Source organism: Dama dama, chromosome 4 (assembly GCF_033118175.1).
Source record: "Dama dama isolate Ldn47 chromosome 4, ASM3311817v1, whole genome shotgun sequence".
Taxonomy (NCBI): domain Eukaryota; kingdom Metazoa; phylum Chordata; class Mammalia; order Artiodactyla; family Cervidae; genus Dama; species Dama dama.
The window spans coordinates 66,411,868-66,433,039 of record NC_083684.1 but is presented as its reverse complement, the minus strand read 5'-3'; the positions used below and the strand labels follow the sequence as shown (position 1 = coordinate 66,433,039).

Below are 21,172 nucleotides of genomic sequence, written 5' to 3'. Positions count from 1 at the left end.
TGGCCCCACCTCAACCATGGGTATCCTGGCACATGGCCCTGGTGCCTCTCAGATGTTGTTTTCACCAGGTCACCAGCATAGATCCTTGAAGTCATGGCCCAGGATTGCATTCATCATGGAGCTGGACCTGCTGTGGTGCTGTGGGGGCAGCTCAGACTCCGGCCTGGCCCTGCCCCCTAGTGTGGGAGCCCACGAAGTCTACAGCTGCTACAGCTACACCTGCTGTGACTGGGGGAGCCGTCCTTGTCCACTCAGACGTTCTAAAGGTGCTGAGTTTGCAAAGACAGCTGTGATGGTATAGAGACGAGTTTGTGCAACTTCCAGTGGAGATATCAGCTTTACTGCAGCACTTTAGCAGCAGCATATTTTAGGATTTTAAATAGCTCAGCTGGAATTCTATCACTTCCACTAGCTTTATAGGTAGTAATTCTTTCTAAGGTCCACTTGACTTCACACTCCAGGATATCTGGCTCTAGGTGAGTGACTATACCATTGTGGTTATCAATGTCATAAAAAACTTTTTTGTACAGTTCTTCTGTATATTCTTGCCACCTCTTCTTAATATCTTCTACTTCTATTAGGTCCATATTGTTTCTGTTCTTTATTGTGCCCATCTTTGAATGAAATGTTTCCTTGGTATCTCTAATTTTTTGAAGTGATCTCTAGTCTTTCCCATTCTATTGTTTTCCTCTGTATCTTTGCACTGATCACTTAAGAAGACTTTCTTATCTCTCCTTGCTATTCTTTGGAATTCTGCATTCAAATGGGTGTATCTTTCCTTTCCTCCTTTGCCTTTTGCTTCTCTTCTTTTCTCAGGTATTTGTAAGGCCTCTCAGACAACCATTTTGCCTTGTTGCATTTCTTTTCTTGGGAATGGTTATGGTCCCCACCTCCTGCACAATGTTGCAAACTTTCGCCCTTAGTTCTTCAGACACTATGTCTATCAATTCTAATTCCTTGACTCTACTTGTCACTTGTTCAGTCGCATCTGACTCTTTGCAACCCGCAGCACACCAGGCTTCCCTGTCCTTCACCATCTCCCAGAGCTTGCTCAAACTCATGTCCGATGAGTCGGTGATGCCATCCAACCATCTCAGATGCGGCTGCTAAAGTGCTGCAGTCAATATGCCAGCAACTTTGGAAAACTCAGCAATGGCCACCAAACTGGAAAAGGTCAGTTTTCATTCCAATCCCAAAGAAGGGCAAGGCCAAAGAATGTTCAAACCACTGCACAGTTCTGCTCATTTCACATGCTAGCAAGGTAGTGCTCGAAATCCTTCAAGCCAGCCTTCAACTGTACGTGAACTGAGAACTTCCAGATGTGCAAGCTGGATTTAGAAAATGCAGAGAAATCAGAGATCAAATTGCCAACATTCGTTGGATGACAGAAAAAGCAAGGGAATTGCAGAAAAGCACCCACCTCTGCTTTATTGACTATGCTAAAGTCTTTGACTGTGTGAATCACAGCAATCTGTGGAAAATTCTTAAATAGATGAGAATACCAGGCCACCCTACCCGCTCCCTGAGAAACCTGTATGCAGGTCAAGAAGCAACAGTTAGAACCAGACATGGAAAATGGACTGGTTCCAAATTGGGAAAGGAGTAAGTCAAGGCTGTGTATCGTCACCCTGCTTCTTTAGTGTATGTGCAGAGCACAAACTGGAGAGAAACACTAGTCATGTAATAAGTGATGAAAGAGGTTCACCCCAAGTATACAGTTGAGAAAACAAACCGGAGAGGGTTTATACAAGAAAGATAAGTGAATGATGGTTTAAAAAAATAGCAAAGTAACCAAATTGAATAAATATTAGAGAATGTATAAGAAAGCATGTCATCAATTCCTCTTTTCTGAAGTTCCTGGAGGAGAATTACTGTAGATAGTAATTCATAGTTAAAAGAGATAGAAAATTGTTATGTTACTCTGGGTCACCAGATGAAGGGTTGGTGTTTAGAAAGGTACAATCAATAGCAATGTATTCTGTTGATAGAGACATGATTTGAGATTGTTTGAAAATCAAGATGAATGTAATGAAACTCTCAAAGGATTCCATGCTATGCTTCATTTCTAGTGTATGCCAACTTAACATTTTGAAAGGTTGCTGCTTCAAAGATGAGAGGAGTCCTTCTCTCCTAGGGAGAAATCGTTTATACTTACTCTCCATTAGAAGGACGCTGTAATGTAACGTGTACACTGAATGTCTAAATGGCAGCGTTTGTCATTCCTTCAAACAGCCCTGTAGGTCACCATCATATAAGTGTTCAGGGAATAATTCCATGTATCAAAGTAAGGCAAAGGGTTGTTCTAAATTTTCAATAGTTATGTTATTTGCTTTTTAAGGATAATACAATGACAGTTCATTGGAATCTTGATGTATTTTATAATATCAACAGAAGTCATGACTATTAGTTCACATGTTTGAAATAACAACGTCTCTGATACCCTACAAATGTATGGGAAACCCTTCTCAGAAAAGTCATGTAGTTAGTGTACATCTTGTTTATTAAATGATTGGCCTCCATTTTGTAACCATAGAAGTCACAATTCTCAGATCATTGTATCAGACAAATGAATATCGTTGTCTATGCTTGTTGGTCTGTATTTTCATCAAGATCACACAGTGGATTGTAGAAGGTTTTATTCTGACTGTGTGTGATATTCATATATGTTAGTTAATAAAACTGAATGGTTTCTGGTGATAAAGTTGATGTGTAATGAATGAATGATTTACCCACCACCAACATTAACCTCTGTCACCTTCTTTTAGGTTCGGGGGAGAGACTGTGACAATAAACCATTAGGCAGCATAGAGAGATGGCATCTGTAACAATTAGTTTCCTTACTGCCCTGAAGCCTCAAATAATGTGAGAATATATTTTCTGTCATTTCTACAGTGTATCTTTCTCTGCTTTTGATGACTGCTGGGGCATGGTGATGGTTCTAATAAGAAGGATCATACAGAGTACTGTTGAGAGCTCCCCTGAACTGCTCCATGCTGTTGCTGCCTCAGCGTCTGTCTGGGGAGCAGGCAGCCTGCAGGTCCTTGAACTCACACCAGCCAGTCCTGTGAGCACCTGCCCTAGATGACTCCTTCCTTGAGATCAGCAGTCTTGCTGAACCCCAGGGCCTACTTCACTGGCCCCCCTTCAGTAACTCCCTCACAGCGCTCACCAGAATCCTGCTCCTCTGGTTTGAATGGACCCATCCACACGCAGCCTGGGGAGCCCACAGCACTTCACCCAGGGTCACTTAGGAAGGCCTGAACCCCAAGTACTGCAGCTTTCTCTGCTTGGTTCTAACCTTGACCTCTCCAAGAAACTCCTGCCCTAAATCCTCCCCTCCTGAGAGGTCTCAGCTGTGCTGAGTGTGAGAGCTGAAGCTCAGGGCTCCTGAGTGTGGGTCTTGGGGGAGAAGCATCAGAACAAACCGGGAACTTGCTGAAGACTCATTTCATGGCCCCACCTCCGACCTACAGATTCATAACCTCTTCGAGAGAGGCTCTGACCTCATGGGATTGGATATACTGAAACGGTTCAGAAACTGTCTTTGAAGTGAAGTGAATTTCAAGTCAGTCAGTTGTGTTCAACTCTTTGTGACCCCAGGGACTATACAGTCCATGGAATTCTCCAGGCCAGAATACCAGAGTGGGCAGCCATTCCCTTCTCCAGGGAATCTTCCCAAGCCAGGGATCAAACCCAGGTCTCCCGCATTGCGGGCAGATTCTTTACCAGCTGAGCCATCAGGGAAGCCAAAACAATCTTTAGCCAAGTGGTTTCCATCTGTTTCCCATCAGGATCATGTGACCAGTGTTAGGAAATGACCTCCCCGGTGCCCTCCCCACAGAGTTCTGTCTTGGTCCTGTGGGAGCACCAGTGCGGTGTGTAGGAAGTGCTCCAGGGGATTCTGAGGGGGGGCCGGGATAAGGACGCGGCTCCTGGTCCACTTGTGAGAGCTGAGGCCCGGCTTCATCAGCGGAGAGGCAGCAAGTTCTGCTCCGCAAGGGCTTTAAAGGGGCAAGTCAGTGCAGCCCACACACCCGTGTGAGCAGAATTTGGGGGAATTTATATGAAGAGAGAAGTATAGACAAAAACAACAATTCCTAGATTGGTCTCCACGGAGTAGCTGATTGTCCTGGATCTCTCCTGAGATGAAGAACAGGAGGGGTTGGCCTCTCTCACTTTTCAGGGTCCTTCTGCCTGTGGGGTGTTGGGAGCAGGTGAAGGAGCTGTGCTGATGCCTCTGAAGGTGTAATCTCGCGATGCTGAGGTGATTCTTACCCATAACCTTGAGGAGAAAACGACCCAGGGCAGGAGGAAAAAGAGGAGGAAACGGCAGCTTCTCGGGTAAATGTCCCGATCCAGGTGAGAGGCTGTGTCTGCTTTTTCTCCCTTAAATGCCCTGGATTGAAAACATCCGCATTTTTATTTCTCTTTTTCTGACATTCTTGCCTGGTAAGGTGGTTTTCAACTATTAAATACTGTTTTTTCTTTTATTTTATGAGTCAGAATCAGGCTCTTCTCTCTCCATGAGCCTCTTCTCCTTTTCTGCCTCCAGGCTCCCTACAGGGCATTCCCAGTGGGAATTAACAGCTTACGTTACTCAAAATATTCCCCTTTGGAAAGATCAGCAAGGGAAGGCATCAATATCCAAAATTCCCCTTGGGATGAGGTGGGGTGTTGGGATCTTAGTGAATAAGAAGAAAGTGGAGTCATTTCCTTATATCTGGATACAACTTCAGCTCTTTAGAAGAAGATTAAGAAAATGCACATATAAACAGGGTGACTTTGACTAGGTCCTACTAGTCAAAGCTATAGTTTTTCCAGTAGTCATGTTATGGATGTAACAGCTGGACTGTAAAGAAAACTGAAAGCCAAAGAACTGGTGTTTTTGAGCTGTGGTGTTGGAGAAAACTCTTGAGAGTCCCTTGGGCTGCAAGGAGATCAAACCAGTCCATCCTAAAGAAGACCAACCCTGAACATTCATTGGAAGGACTGAGGCTGAAGCTCCAATACTTTAGCCACCTGAAGCTAACTCACTGAAAAAGACACTGATGCTTGGAAAGATTGAACGTAGGAAGAGAAGGGGATGACAGAGGATAAGTTGATCGGACGGCATCACTGATTCAATGGACATGAGTTCGAGCAATTTCCGGAAATTGGTGATGGACAGGGAAGCCTGGCATGCTGCAATCCATGGGGTCACAAAGAGTTGGATACAACTGAGCAATTAAACTAAACAGGAAACCTGAGTGGTCTAGAATTCCTTGGAGACTTCTCAAAAAAATCAGAATATTCTCTACATGGTAAGAAAGGTTTGCTATTGAAATGCACTGTGAGGGATACAGAACAGGGAAGTACGTATGGGGTAAGAATGCATAAAACTGAAATTTTTTCAAGATACATTGAGATTTCCTTATTTTTTGCCGAAAGTACCCAAGCAGTGACCATCTGTCTTCTTGAGTGTTTCTCTCACCTGACACCAGTTTATCCCATTACACCTGATGGTCACCGATTTGGGTGTTTTCTGCCAGATTCCCACACCATCAAGTTCCATTTTTTTCTGTTTATCTTTACTAAAATCTTGGCAAGACGTAGTGAGGGAGGTGCACAATCAACACAGTTAAGGTGGAAACTCCATTTCCTCCTCGTGTCTCTTTGATGCTCGTTGGCTTTGAAATTTGAACACTCAACTGTGTTCAGGAGAGATACTGAGTTTTATAAGGAGAGGCTTTCATTAGTCAAGTCAGACACTTTTCCCTTATGGGTTATTACAAATGTTGAGAATAGTTCCCTGGGCTACGCAGCAGATCCTTCTCGGTTGTTTTTGTACATACTAGAGTGTATATGTTAAACCCAAAGTCCTAATTATATTCATTTTTCTAATGAACAGGTCCTCTTTGGAGTAAAGGAAGAATCCCAGCGCTAGGTGTGAATGAATGAAGCAGATGACACAGGTGAGGGATCCAAAGATCACAGAGGTAGCCAGACTTGTTCAGGTGGTTTGGGGAGGCCTGCTTCACTAGAATGAGAAGCCTGGGTTTATTTCTGTCAAAGAGGGACATGACCTTCCCTGTTCTTCTGCTCTTAAACCTCCGTGTGTTCTTCTTCAGCTCCAGTGGTTTTTCCCTCACTTTCACTGAGAGCCAAAACCTTCCTCCTAGTCTGTGGGGACCTGCACACTCTCGCTGCTTTGGGGGACCAAGGAAAAGCTGCTCACAGTTCTGACAAAGTCTGCCTTAAGGCCTTTCCAAATTCCTGACTGTGCCTCAAGTCAGAAAAGTGTGAGGAGAGTTGTGGAGATCCTGGGATCAGTTGGCAAAATTCCAGAAATACTGGGAACAGATATATGCTTCCTGCTTTCTAATTTCCAATGGAAACTTCAAACATGGCTCTCCAAAGTTCAGACTCACTCCCTGAAATCAAAATGTAACCCCCAATTTCTACCTCCCAATTTTTTCTTCTATGAACAAATTTTAGACATTTTAAGTGCATTTACCCCAACTCATCAAGACTAAAACCATTTAATACATGTACTAACTCACAGAATTTTTTTCTTTTTTTACTGTTCTTTTATTTTGATTTGGAGTATATCTGATTAACAAGGTTGTGATAGTTTCAGGTGGGCAGCAGAGTGACTCAGCCACCCATATACACGTATCCATTCTTCCCCAGATTCCCCTCCCATCCAGGCTGCCACATGACATTGAACAAGTACAATAGGACGTTGTTGGCTATCCATCGTAAATAGAGGAGTGTGTACATGTCAGTCTCTTATGGAGAATTGATCATAGTTTTTCTTGAAATATTGCTGGAATTTTCCAATGAGTTCATCTACTCCAGGGATATTTAAAATTACTTTTTTAGCCTTATTAATAGCTGTAGATATGTTGTAATTTTTTAATTCACTCATGCAAACATCTAAGGGGTTCTATGTTTCTAGAAATTGAATCTTTCTTTGGGGTATTCAACTTTTTGGTGTAATATAGTTCATAGAAGCCTGATAGAAATATTTCTTGTTCTATGTAACATGTATAATGCCATTAGTTTTACTTCTGATCTTCCTTGCATCTCACCTCTTCTTAATCTAGCTAAGGGTTTGTCAATATTGCATACAACTGTAAGGCATATTCACTCAAAGTACTAAGTAGGATCCTGGTTATTTGTTATCTTTCAGCAATATCTTCTCAGGACATCCAGGGTTTTTTCCCAAAGAAGCCGTGAATAGGAGATTCATGTGTGATGTGCTGGGAAGTTCTGAGAGCTCTCAGCTTGGAAATTTGTACTTAATGAAAGACTGGGAAAGTTAAGGGGGCCTGTGACGTGCAAAAAGGATATTATTTTAGATGTAACCACATCGGGACAGTTATTCATGATGAAAATATAATTGCCAAAAGAAATTGAGGATGTGTGTCAAATTGGGAATAATTCTATTTGAAGTCAGTAAGTCTGGCAGAAAAAATATGTTTTTTTTAAGCAAGAGCCCACATGATTAAAAAAAAAAACTCATATTCTCTGATGTGAAATTTGAAAAACATGGAAAGTCATCTAGTGTTTGCTACAAATAATCACTCAAGCCAGTATGAACATAGGTTTGAGTTAAACAGTCAGTCATACATGTCTGAAAGTCAGGGATTTGAAAATAAAGGAAGAAAATCTCACTATGATCAATTTGAGAGATCCTTTAGCGAGGGCTCATTACTTTTCCACCAACAAACATTTTCTCCCTATTCCAATATCTGTTATGTCGATAATAATGAGAGAGTCTTTATCTGGCCGCCACCATTCAATGGGTATCATAGTACAGATAATGCGGAACAACCTTCCGTGTGTAATCCAACGAGTGAGGCCTTAAGCGAGAGCTCCATCGTCAGTTATTACAACAGTATTTATGATGGAGCCAGAATCTACCCATGCCTTGAACCTGGGAATCACTTTGACCAAGACTCAGGTCTCATGAATCATCAGAGAACTCAGTGTTCAGAGAACCATGATGAAAGGAATGAATGTAGAAATGTCTTTTATCAAAGCTCAAATCTTATTACAGATAGGAGTATCCACACTGAAGAAAACAATTACAAATTTAGTGAATGTGGTCAAGTTTCTAACCAGTCATCACAACTTACTCAACACCCAAGTATTCATACTAAGGGGGAACACTGCAAGTGGAATAAATGTGGGAAAGTCTTTCCTCAATTATCAAATCTAAATGGACACAGGAAAACCCATACTGGAGGGAAACCTAACCAGTGCACAGAATGTGGCAAAACCTTTAGCAAGCCCTCAAACCTTACTCGACATCTCAGAATTCATACTGCAGAGAAGACTTACAAATGTACAGAATGTGGCAAAACCTTTACCCAGAGTTCAAACCTTAATCAACATAGGCGAATGCACACTGGGGCAAAACCATATAAATGTCAGAACTGTGGGAAAGCTTTTAACCAAAGTACGGCAGTTACTCAACATCAGCGAATCCATACTGGGGAGAAACCATACAAGTGTAAAGAGTGTGGCAAAGCTTTTATCAGTTGCTCAAATCTTAATCAACATCATAAAATTCATACTGCAGAGAAGCTATACAAATGTACAGAATGTGGCAAAGCCTTTATCAGGCGTTCGCATGTTACTCAACATCAGCGAATTCATACAGGGGAGAAGCCTTATAAATGTACAGAATGTGGCAAAGCCTTTACCATGCGTTCACATGTTACTCAACATCAGCGAATTCATACCAGAGAGAAGTCTTATAAAGGTACAGAATGTGGCAAAGCCTTTAATCAGACTTCAAACCTTAATCAACATAGGCGAATTCATACTGGGGAGAAACCATACCAATGTAAAGAATGAGGGAATTCTTTTAATTGCCACTCAAACCTTACTTGCCATAAAATAATTCATACTGCCAAGTAGTCTTACAAATGTAAATAATGTGACAGAGCCTTGAAGTGAGCCGTCACCTCATGCAGCATCAGAGAGCGTGTGCTGGAGAGAGACCGTACAAATGTAATAAGTGATGAAAGAGGTTTGTCCTAAACATATACAACAGGAAACACCAGAGAGTTCATATTGGGAAGAATGCTTAATGCTATAAGAAATGTACAAAATGAATTTAAAACCTCAGGTCTAAATAAATATCAGAGAATTCATCAAAGATAGCATTCAGTCATTAAGCTTTTTCTGGTATTATTTTAAATCAGGATACTATAGAAAATACTCCAAAGTTAAAACACTTGGAAAAATTATTTCTTACTGTGGATCATAGGACCAAGGTGAGAGATGTTTGACAGAACAATTATCATTGTATCCTTATTTATATTGACATTATGTGAAAGTGAAATTTAATATAATTGGAGTCTCAAAGTACTACATGCTATACCTTTGTTTCTAGTGTATATGTGAACTAATTTTCTTTTTTTAGTTAAAAAAATTAGTTAATATTCTTGATCTTTGCTGCCTCAAAGTTAGGTGAAGCCCTTATATGTTAGGTGGAAATAATTTTTATCTACTTTTCTATGGAATATTAAGGACCTTGAAATGTGAAATATACAATGAAAGTCTAAATGAAGGTGATGACTGTCATTGTTTAAAATATCCCTCTATGTCACCATTAGGTAAGTGTTGAGAGGATAATTCCTTGTATTAAAGTAAGACAGAGGGTCATTATAAATTTTAAATAGTGGGGCCAGTTGTTCTTTACGGATATAAAGATGGCAGTTCACTAAAATTCCAATGTATTTTTATAACAGCAGTAACTAGAAGTCATAAATTTTACTTGACATGGTAGCAATCAGGAAATCTTATACCTAAGAAAAATATATGTAACGTTTCCCTGAAAGTTTATTTAATGAATGTACATCTTTGTTTACTGAGTAATTGCTCTCTGTAAACCATAAATATCTTATTTCTCTGATCAGTATATCAGAAGAACAAGAATGTTTCCAGATGCTTGTAATCTATATTTTGATCAAAGATTTTAAACTTTGGAAAGTTTTATTTAGCTTATGTGTGAACTTACTATATGTTAATTAATAAAATGGAATGGCTTTTAATTTATTAAGCTTCATGTATAATTGATGAAGTGTTCTCATCAGTAACAGGCTTCTCAGGTGGTTCAATGGTAAAGAATCTGCCTGCCAATGCAGGGATCACAGAAGGTGTGGGTTCCATCCCTGGGTCAGAAAGATCCCCTGGACAAGGAAATGACAACCAGCTCCAGTATTTTTGCCTGGAGAATCCCATGGACAGAGGAGCTTGATGGGCTACAGTCCATGGTTGCAGAGTCAGACACGACTAAGCATACACACAAGTATTCCACCACCAACATAAAGATTAATACCAACATTATCATCTCCCAGGTTTTTTTAAGTTGTCAATAACTGGTGGTGAATATCCAGCCCGACATTTCACAGATGTATTTTGCATATAAGTTAAATAAGCAGGGTGACAATATATAGCCTTGATGTACTCCTTTCCCAAATTGGAACCAGTCTGTTGGCCCATGTCCAGTTCTAACTGTTGCTTCTTGACCTGTATACAGATTTCTCAGCAGGTACCTCTCAGGAGGTAGATTTCTAAGATGATGTGGTATTCTCATCTCTTTAAAAAGTTTCCGCAGTTTGTTGTAATCCAAACAGTCAAAGGCTTTGGCATAGTCAATAAAGCAGAAGCAGATGTTTTTCTGGAACTCTCTTGCTTTTTTGATGATCCAGCAGAAGTTGGCAATTTGATCTCTGGTTCTTCTGCCTTTTCTAAATTCAGCTTGAAAATCTGAAAGTTCACGGTTCACGTACTATTGAAGCCGGGCTTGGAAAATTCTAAGCATTACTTTGCTAGCGTGTGAGATGAGTGCAATTGTGCAGTAGTTTGAACATTCTTTGGCATTGCCTTTCTTTGGAATTGGAATGAAAACTGACTTTTTCTGTCCTGTGGCCACTGCTTAGTTTTCCAAATTTGCTGGCATAGTGAGTGCATCACTTTAACAGCTCATCTTTTAGGATTTTAAATAGCTCAGCTGGAATTCCATTACCTTCACTAGCTTTGTTCATAGTGATGCTTCCTAAGCATCTGGATGAAACACAAGCTGGAATCAAGATTGCTGGGAGAAATATCAATAACCTCAGATATGCAGAAACCACCCTTATGGCAGAAAGTGAAGAAGAACTAAAAAGCCTCTTGATAAAAGTGGAAGAGGAAACTGAAAAAGTTGGCTTAAAACTCAACATTCAGAAAACTAAGATCTGGTCCGATCACTTCATGGCAAATAGATGGGGAAACAGTGAAAGACTTTATTTTGGGGGGCCTGAAAATCACTGCAGGTGGTGACTGCAGCCATGAAATTAAAAGACACTTGCTCCTTGGAAGAAAAGCTATGACCACCCTAGACAGCATATTAAAAAGCAGAGACATTACTTTGCCAAAGAAGGTCTGTCTAGTCAAAGTTATTGTTTTTTCAGTAGTCATGTATGAATGTGAGAGTTGGACTATAAAGAAAGCTAAGTGCCAAAGAACTGATGCTTTTAAACTGTGGTGTTGGAGAAGATTCTTGAGAGTCCCTTGGACTGCAAGAAGATCCAACCAGTCCATCCTAAAAGAAATCAGCCCAGAATATTCATTGGAAGGACTGATGCTGAAGCTGAAACTCCAATAATTTGGCCACCTGATGCGAAGAACTGACTCATTTGAAAAGACCCTGATACTAGGAAAGATTGAAGGCAGGAGGAGAAGCAGATGATAGAGGATGAGATGGTTGGATGGCATCACCAAGTCGTTGGACATGAGTTTGAGTAAGCTCCAGGAGTTGGTGATGGACAGGGAAGCCTAGCGTGTTGCAGTTCATGGGGACACAAAGAGACAGACATGACTGAGCGACTGAACTGAACTGACTGACTGATGATGAGTATAAAATATCTGTAATAACACAGTAGGATGACATCTCATGGGGCTTCCCAGATAGTGTTAGTGATTAAAAAAAAAAAATCTGCCTACCAATGCAGAAGACATAAGAGATGCTGGTTTGATCCCTGAGTCCAGCAGATCCCCTGGAGGATGGCAGGGCACCCCACTCAAGTATTCATGCCTAGAGAATCCCATGGACAGAGGAGCCTGGAAGGCTGCAGCCTATGGGGTTGCAAAGAGTCACACACAACTGAAGCGACTTGGCACGCACACAGAATGACATCTCATAGTAATTCCTTTTTTTCTACTGGCCGTAACCCTCAAATAATTTGAGATCATATTTTTCATAAATGGTACAATGTGTCATTTTCTCATTTTTTTTAAATTTTTTTTATTATTATTATTATTTTTTTTTCCAGTGGGTTTTGTCATACATTGATATGAATCAGCCACGGATTTACATGTATTCCCAATCCGGATCCCCCCTCCCACCTCCCTCTCCACCCGATTCCTCTGGGTCTTCCCAGTGCACCAGGCCGGAGCACTTGTCTCATGCATCCCACCTGGGCTGGCATTTTCTCATTTTAACTACTGGGACATTATGATGGTTACAATATGGATTCATAGGAGTATTGATGAGAGTTACCTACAGTGCTCCAAGATACTGCTGCCTTGGCATCATTTGTATAGACCAGAAGCCCACGGGTGCCTTGCTCTGACACCAATTATTCTCATAAGTACAGGTACTAGATTACACGTGCCTGAAAATTCATGAGCAAATGTAAATTCCTCATAGGTCTTCCCCAGCAGCCCAGGAAACCAGCACCCTTCCTAAATCCCAGGCTCTTCTATTTTTACCTACTCATTTATTTCTGGCCCTGCTGGGTCTTTGTTGCTATGCCGGCTTTTCTCTAGTTGTGGCACACGGGCTTAGCTGCTCCACTGCCGTGGGATCTTCCCGGAGCGGGGATGGAACCCATGTCCCCTGCATTCTTAGCCACAAGGAAAGTCATTAATTTTCGGTGAGAATGCTTCATGTTCTGCAGGGAGCCTTGATGCTGACAAGACACCTGAGAAAAGGCTCTGGGACAGGAGGGAGAAATATTCTAAAGCTCTGATCTTGACTGTCATCAGAATAAAAGGGGGAGAAAATTAGCAGTTGAAAACCACCTCAATAGGCAACATCAGAAGTAGAGAATGAAAGGTTTATAAACTGTTAATGCAGGGCATTTCAGGAGGAAAAGCAGACGTAGCCTCTGACCCAGGACAGGACATTTACCCGAGAAGCGGCCCTTTCCTCCTCTTTTCCTCCTGCCCTGGGTCGTTTTCTCCTCAGGTCCTGGGGAAGAATCACTCAGCGTCCTGAGATTACACCTTCCAAGGCGTCAGCAGGGCGCCTTCGCCTGCTCCCCACACGCCCACAGGCAGGAGGAGCTTGAAAAGCCGAGAAGGCCCACCTCTCCTGGCCTTGTCTCAGGAGAGACTGAGGACGATCAGCTCCTCCCGGAGACGCGCCGTCAAGCCCTCCTTTGTGTCCACACGTGTTCGCTCCCCGGATTCCGCCAGCACGGGACCGGTGAGCGGCACCGGCGTCCGCCTCCCGGCCCGGCCCAGCAGACCCCGCCGCCCCTCCGGGCCTGAAGCTGGCGCTGAGCGCTCGCAGACGCGCCGAAGCCCCGCGTTCCGCCCGGGCCTCGCCGGGAGCCGGAAGACGAGCAGCGCGGCTGCTCCCCGGGAGCAGGGGCCGGAGTTTGCGAGGAGGGGCCTCCTGGGCCCCCAGACGAGAACCGCTTCCCTGAAGATGTTCTCTGCAGCCTTAAAGTGGATACAACGCCTCCCCCGTCTAAGAAGCAGTGAGCTGGCCGGTTTGAGGGGAAGCCGTGAGCCGGCACGTTGAACGAGCCCCTGTGGGTGCTGACGCGGCTCCTGTAACACCCGTCCTCCGTGGCTCTGAGCCGGAGCCATCGCACACAGCACCCCTGGGAGCCCTGAGCCGGCGAGGGCGCGGCTGGAACCGCTGAGAACGCCGGCTCGGCCCGCCTGATGCCCGGGAGGGGCTCCTCCTGGGGGCGGCCCTCCGTGGCCGCGAGCTGCGCTTGGGGAAGGGGAGGCGGAGGCGAGTGGAAGACAGAGTCACATGACGCCCTTGGCGGGGTGAGGCTTGCTCTCCCAGATCTTCCAAAGTTACCCCGAGTCCCGGGCCCTGTCCCCCCTCCCCTCCCTGGGGCCACGTGCTTCCGTGCTCAGGAGCCCAGCCGTGTCCCGCTCTTCTGCGACCCCGTGGGCGAGAGCCCTCCAGGCTCCTCTGCCCTTGGGGTTTCCCAGCAGGAATACTGGCGTGGGTTGTCATTCCCTTCAGGGGATCTTCCTGACCCAGGGATCGATCCCGCGTCTCCTGGGTCTCCTACTTGGCAGGCGGATTCTTTACCACTGAGCCGCCTGGGAAGACCCCTGGGGCCACAGGCATTCCCAAAATGACTTGCATTGTGACCACCTATCCATAGGTGAGGGGGCCTCCATCTTCAGAGACCAGGAGGCACGAAGGTGTTTACATCACAGCTTTCTTTGAAAATAAACCCTAGGCAGGTATGGAGGATGGATTAAAATGTATGTTGGGAAGGGACCAAAGCCTTTGGAAATGATGCTGTAAATGTGTATTTGAAAGGGAAAGTGAAGTCGCTCAGTCTTGTCCAACGCTTTGCAACCCCATGGACTGTGGCCTGTCAGGCTCCTCTGCCCATGGAATTTTCCAGGCAAGAACACTGGAGTGGGTGTCATTTCTTTGTACAGGGGATCTTCTAATCTATGGATGGAACCTGCCTGTCTTGCATCTCCTGCACTGGCGGGTGGATTTTTTTTTTCTCCCACTAGTGCTACCTAGGAATTGTTTGCACACTATGAGACTGGGCTAATGTATAATAACATGTGTCCATCATAACAGTTTTACACAGATTATTTCATGGTTCTGGAAGTACTCTAGACTCAAGATATTCATAGCCTCACCTTTGCAACACTTGGGAAAAACACTGACTATAATGGTGTTTGCTTAAAAACACGGATTCCTGAAGTTTGGGGAAAATGAACTCAATGGAAAATAGGTAAAATATATCTAATTTAAAAATCTGTCATTTCTCAGTTCTTAGTAAATCAAAAAGTTTGAAAGTACCAATTTTGATCTAATGCTTCTAAATTCTTCAAAAGACCAGGGTACAAATACAGGCACACTCTTCATTCTTAGCTTTCTCAGTGATAATGTATAGTATACCTTCATATGTTTATATATTGCATTCAATGTATGTCAAAGCCATGGAAAGAAGCTTCTTTAAGCATAGACAAGAAACACATGCTAAAAAATACATAGTGTAGAATTTTATGAATATTAGTTCAGAATATTAACAACATGGCTTTTAATTACAGTTCTTGTGAGTTTTTAAGGCTTGCACTTGTTAAAATGAGACTCTGGCAGTTGTGGAATGTCTCAGTTCCACCAAGGACCACAAGGGCAATGAGGGAGGTGAGTTTATGACTCCAGGTCCTGAGAGAATTCACAGGCAGCCTTGAGGGCCCCTGAGGGAGGTCAGGCTAGAACCAGGCTGAGAAAGCTCCAGTACTTGGGGTTCAGGCCTTTCTAAGTGACCCTGGGTGAAGTGCTGTGGGCTCTCCAGGCTGAGTGTGGATGGGTCCATTCAAACCAGAGGAGCAGGATTCTGGTGAGCTCTGAGGGTGTCACTGAAGTGGGGCCTGTGAAGTAGGCCCTGGGGTTCAGCAAGACTGCTGGTCTCAAGGAAGGGGGTGATCTAGGGCAGGTGCTCCCAGGACTGGCTGGTGTGAGTTCAAGGACCTGCAGGCTGCCTGCTCCCCAGACAGACGCTGAGGCAGCAACAGCGTGGAGCAGTTCAGGGGAGCTCTCAACAGTACTCTGTATGATCCTTCTTGTTAGAACCGTCACAATGTCTCAACAGTTACATAGTGGGGGAAAGGTACAATGTAGAAATGATGGGAAATACAGGAAATTATTTGAGGTTTTAAAAGCACTAAGGAAGCTAATTTCTACAGATGCCATCCCTCTGAGCTACAAATAGTTTATTACAATACCTTCCCTGCAAACTTAAAAAGGTGGGAGAGGTTAATGGTGGTGGTGGGTTAACACTTCATTCATTACACATCAACTGTAACACTACAAATCATTCTCTTCTATTAATCAACATATATTAATTCACACATAGTCAACATAGAACATTTTACAATCCACTCTATGATCCTTGGGCTCCCAAGGTGGTACTAGTGGTAAAGAACCCATCTGCCAATGCAGAACACATAAGAGATGCATCTTACTTAGTGATCACCATGTGATTCTTGATTAAATAGATATTACAAGCTTTTAGAAACATTCCTGTTCCTATGATGAAATGATCTGAGAATTGTGGTTTCTATGCTTTACAAAATGGAGGCTAGTTATTTAGTAAACATGGATGTCCATTAACTATATGACTTTTCCAGGAAGGGTTTTCTACACTTTTCTTGGGGAGAAGGAAGATGTCCTTACCACAAGTCTGTCTAGTAATATGCATGATTTCTTGTGTTGATGTAATAAAAATACATCAGATTTTTTTAATGGACTATATAGTTTTATTCGTAAAAATCAAGTGACATAAGTATTACAATTTTAGAACAAATCTCTGTCTTACATTAATACAGGGAATGATTCCTGAACACTTCCATCATGGTAACCCATAGGGATGTTTGACATCAATGACATACAACACCACTTAGATGTTTAGTGTACACATTACATTACTGTGTTCTTAATCTTCTAATGGAAAATAAATACGAATGATTTCTGTCTAGATTAGAAGGGCTTCTCTTATCTTTGAGGCAGCAACCATCAAATACAAAAATCAATTTACACACTCTAAATGAACCTTACCATGTAGCAATATGAGAGTCAAATTACATTCATTTTGCTTTCTTAATAATCTCAAATAATGTTAGTATAAACCAAGATACATTAATAATAACTGTACCTCTCCAAACATCCACCCCTTCATCTTGTGTTCCATACCAACATATTAATTTTCTATGCATTTTAACAATGGATTACCTTCTACAGTATTCTCAATTCAGTCATTCCAGAAAAGAGGTATAGATGCAAGCCTTTCTAGTATGCATGCTCTAATATTTATTTACATTTGATTTTTAATTAAGCACTCTTCTACATTTTTTCACATTATTCACACATTTTTCCAGTGTAAATGCTCTCATTTTTTTTCTAAAGTACATAAATATTTAGGACAAACCTCTTTGATCACTTGTTGACTTCTAGCATTTTTCTCCAGTATGTGCTATCTGGTGTCAAGTGAGGTGATGGCTCTGATTAACGCCTTTGCCACATTCCTTGCAAATGTAAGGTTTCTTCAGAGCATGAAATCTCTGATGTCTAGTGAGACTTGAATGTGAAAAGTGAAAGTGAAGTCACTCAGTCATGTCCAACTCTTTTTGACCCCAAGGACTGTAGCCTAACAGCCTCCTCTGTCCATGCGATTTTCCAGACAAGAGCACTGGAATGGGTTGCCATTTGAGATCTGGGTAAAAGCTCACACTCTTTACATTTGCATAATTTCTCCCCAGTGTGAGTTCCTTGATGCTGAGTAATGCTTCCAAACCAGTTAAAGGTTTGGCCACATTCCTTACACTTACAGGGTTTCTGGGGCTTCCCAGGTGGCGCTAGTGGAAAAGAACCTGCCTGCCGGTGCAGGAGACATAAGAAACTTGGGTTCAATCCCTCGATTGGGAAGACCCCCTGGAGGAGGGCATGGCAACCACTCCAGTGTCCTTGACTGGAGAATCCCATGGACCTCTGAGGAGCCTGGAGGGCTACAGCCCATGGGGTCTCGAAGAGTCGGACATAACTGAAGTTACTTAGCACGCACACATGTGCTTGTACAAAGTTCCTCTCCAGTATGAATCCGCAGATGTATAGTAAGACTTGAGCTCTGATTAAAGGCTTTGCCGCATTCTTTACATTTGTAAGGTTTCTCTCCAGTATGGATTCGCTAGTGTCTAGTAAGAGCTGAGCAACGGGCAAAGGCTTTCTCACAATCCTTACATTTATAAGGCTTCTCCCCAGTATGAATAACCTGATGTTGAATAAGATTTGAACAACGGATAAAGGTTTTGCCACATTCTTTACATGTGTATGGTTTCTCCCCGGTATGAATTCGCTGATGTTGAGTAAGGCTTGCACGCCACTTAAAGGCTTTGTCACACTCCTTACATTTAAAAGGTTTCTCCCCAGTATGAATTCTTTGATGTTTAGTCAGATTTGAGCACTGATTAAAGACTTTTGCACACTCTGTACATCTATAAGTCTTCCCCCCAGTATGAATTACCTGATGTTGAGTAAGATTTGAACAGCTAAAGGTTTTGCCACACTCTTTACATTTGTATGGTTTCTCCCCAGTATGAATTTGCTGATGTTGAGTAAGGCTTGATTGCCAGTCAAAGGCTTTGCCACATTCTGTACATTTGAAAGGCTTCCTTCCTATATGAATTAGTCTATGTCTGTTTAGACTTGATGACTTACTAAGAACTTTTCCACATATATTACATTTGCAGCACTTCTGCTTAGTCTGAATAAGTTTTGAAGACTGATTACAACCTTTACCATATTCACAACAATTATGATTTTTCTCTCCAATATGAATGCTCTTATAACTAGTAAGATTTGAACTTTGATAAAAGACATTTCTATATTGATTACTTTTAGAATCATTGTCTGATAATTGAAGTCCCTGATATTTCATAACATTTGGGTCTTGGTCAAGGTTATAACCAGTTTCATTGCATGAATAGCTTCTCACTCCATCACACATACTCTTGTAATTATTGGGAGTAGAGCTCTTGTGTAAGGCATTACTCATTTTACTACACTTGTAAAGTTGTTCCACATTAATTATACCTCCATATGTACTGGACAGTGATGGTTCAGTAAGGTATCTCCCATTAATATCAATATTACAGATCTCAGAGTTGGCAGAAAATATCTGTTGGTTGAGGAATAATAAACCCTTACTAAAGGACTCATTAAATTGATTATGCTTGGAATTTTCCCCCTCATTTTTAAATTTCTGGTTTTGAGGCAGTTTTGAATGTATGTTTAATCGAAGCCTATGTTCAGAAAGGTGTGAATGATTATTTGCAGTAGAGACTGGATGACTTTCCAGATTTTCCACATTTTCCTCAAGAGAACATGTATGTTTCAAAAAATAATGTGGATTTTTCCTTACTAACACACACTTCTCTGCAGATGTTGATCTCTCAAACTGGTGTTTTTCCCAATTTGGTTCATATCCTTGATATCTGTTGGCAATAATGTTTGCATTATGGGAAACTGTCTCAATTTCTTTATGTCCAGGTAAACATCTTCTCTGTCCTTCACATGCCATTGTATATTCACAGTCTTTCATTAAATGTAAGTTGCCAAGGTGAACTCTTTCATATATTTCTAGCTTTGCTTTGGAGATTAAATCTTCTAACCCTGGATTTTTTGGCATCAAATCTTGCATGTTGTGAGATGACACAGCTGAAAGATACCAAAGAATGTGGCATTTTACTTACAAGTCTCAGTGAATATCCTTAAAAATTTACATAAAATTGATGAACCCTTAGCTAGATTGAAAATAAAACGGAGACGGAAGGACCAAGATGGCAGAGGATTAGGCAGACATGGAGTTGATCTGTCTCCACAAACGCATCAAGAATACATCTGCAAATGGAACAATTCTCATAGAGCCTCTGCAGAACACTAGCAGAGGACCTGGGACACCAAAAGGACAAGAAGGATTCCTGCTGAGCCAGGTAGATCAAAAGAAAGAAGGAAAGGAAGAGGGAAAGAAGCGAGATGGAGCCTGCAACCCTGGGGGGAGCAGAAAGAGAGGGGTGGTCTCCACATCCGGGGAAGAGACCATGGCAGCTAGCATGTGGCAGCAGGACAGAGGAGACCTGCACGCAGGGTACTGCCCCAGGCCTGCCCACCCAGCCTGAGAGGGTGTCCACCACTGCAGACAAGGGCTGGATGCTCAAATGTGGGGTTTGGAGAGCAGAGCCAGGCAGAGGACTGCTGTGGGCTGTGGGGACGGGAGGGAGAGAGGAGGTCTGCAAACAGGAATGCTTGGGGAGGAAGCCTGAACCGCCATAGCGCAGAGCGCCATTGTTGAGTGATGACCAAAGCGAAGACCCACCATTGTTTGTAGCCTGTCTCCCCCTGTTCTGGCCCCTCCTCACCAGGCAGGAGGAAGGGCTCCCGCCAGGGTGGGTGCTCTCACGATGCTGGCTGCTGCCTTCTCCTTTGTGCCCCCTCCCTACCAGGGTAGACTGGTGGGCTCTGGGAAACCTCAGGAGCAGGTACCTATGGGTCATCCACATGCACAGAGGGGGCTAAACACTGCTGAGCCCCAGGGTCTGGAAATTAAGGAAGTAAAGCTGAAATCTTCTACTGGAAGCTGCACAAACTCATTTCTATACATCACAACTGTCTTTGTAACCTCAGCCCCTATAGAGCATCCGAATGGACAACCAGGGCTCCCCCAGTCACAGCAGGTGTAGCTGTAGCAGCTGTAGACTTCGTGGGCTCCCACACTAGGGGGCAGGGCCAGGCTGGAGTCTGAGCTGCCCCCACAGCACCACAGCAGGTCCAGCTCCATGATGAATGCAATCCTGGGCCCTGACTTCAAGGATCTATGCTGGTGACCTGGTGAAATCAACATCTGAGAGACACCAGGGCCATGTGCCAGGATACCCATGGTTGAGGTGGGGCCAAGGGCAGTGCCAAGCAGGGTCACCCGAGACTCACCCAATGGGTGAAAGTGATGCACAGAGCACATCCCAAGGGGAACATCCCCAGGGCAGCAATCCTCAGGGGCTTCTCTCCCGGGGGTGTGCTCCAATCCCGCCTGCCTCCACACAGATCAGGATCACAGTGAAGAAACAGATCTGAGGGCTCTGTTCCACCAACCAGGGCGCAGACCCACCACAGACAGGGCGGTGACAGCCACAGAGCGATGGGGAAGCTCCCCTCAATATCCAGGGCAGGCTCGGGTCACAGTAACAACAATCAAAGCCCAGATTAAGGGGATAAGGGCAGAAACCTCTGGACCAACCTCACCCATGAGCATGGTGAGGACACCACAGCAAGAGGAACTAGGATCCTGCAGCCTTCATAAGAGAGACCACAAGCACAAAAAAATTGGACAAAATGACAGGACAAAGAAATATGTTGTAG

General features: G+C 43.2%; 1 protein-coding gene across 1 annotated transcript; it reads left to right on the top strand.

Moving 5' to 3' along the window:
• Window positions 1-7,611: 7,611 nt before the first annotated feature.
• Window positions 7,612-8,844, top strand: LOC133055186 (zinc finger protein 501-like). Its single transcript, XM_061140618.1, has one exon. The coding sequence runs from the start codon at window positions 7,612-7,614 to the stop codon at window positions 8,842-8,844; it is 1,233 nt and encodes a 410-aa protein (XP_060996601.1).
• Window positions 8,845-21,172: the final 12,328 nt, after the last annotated feature.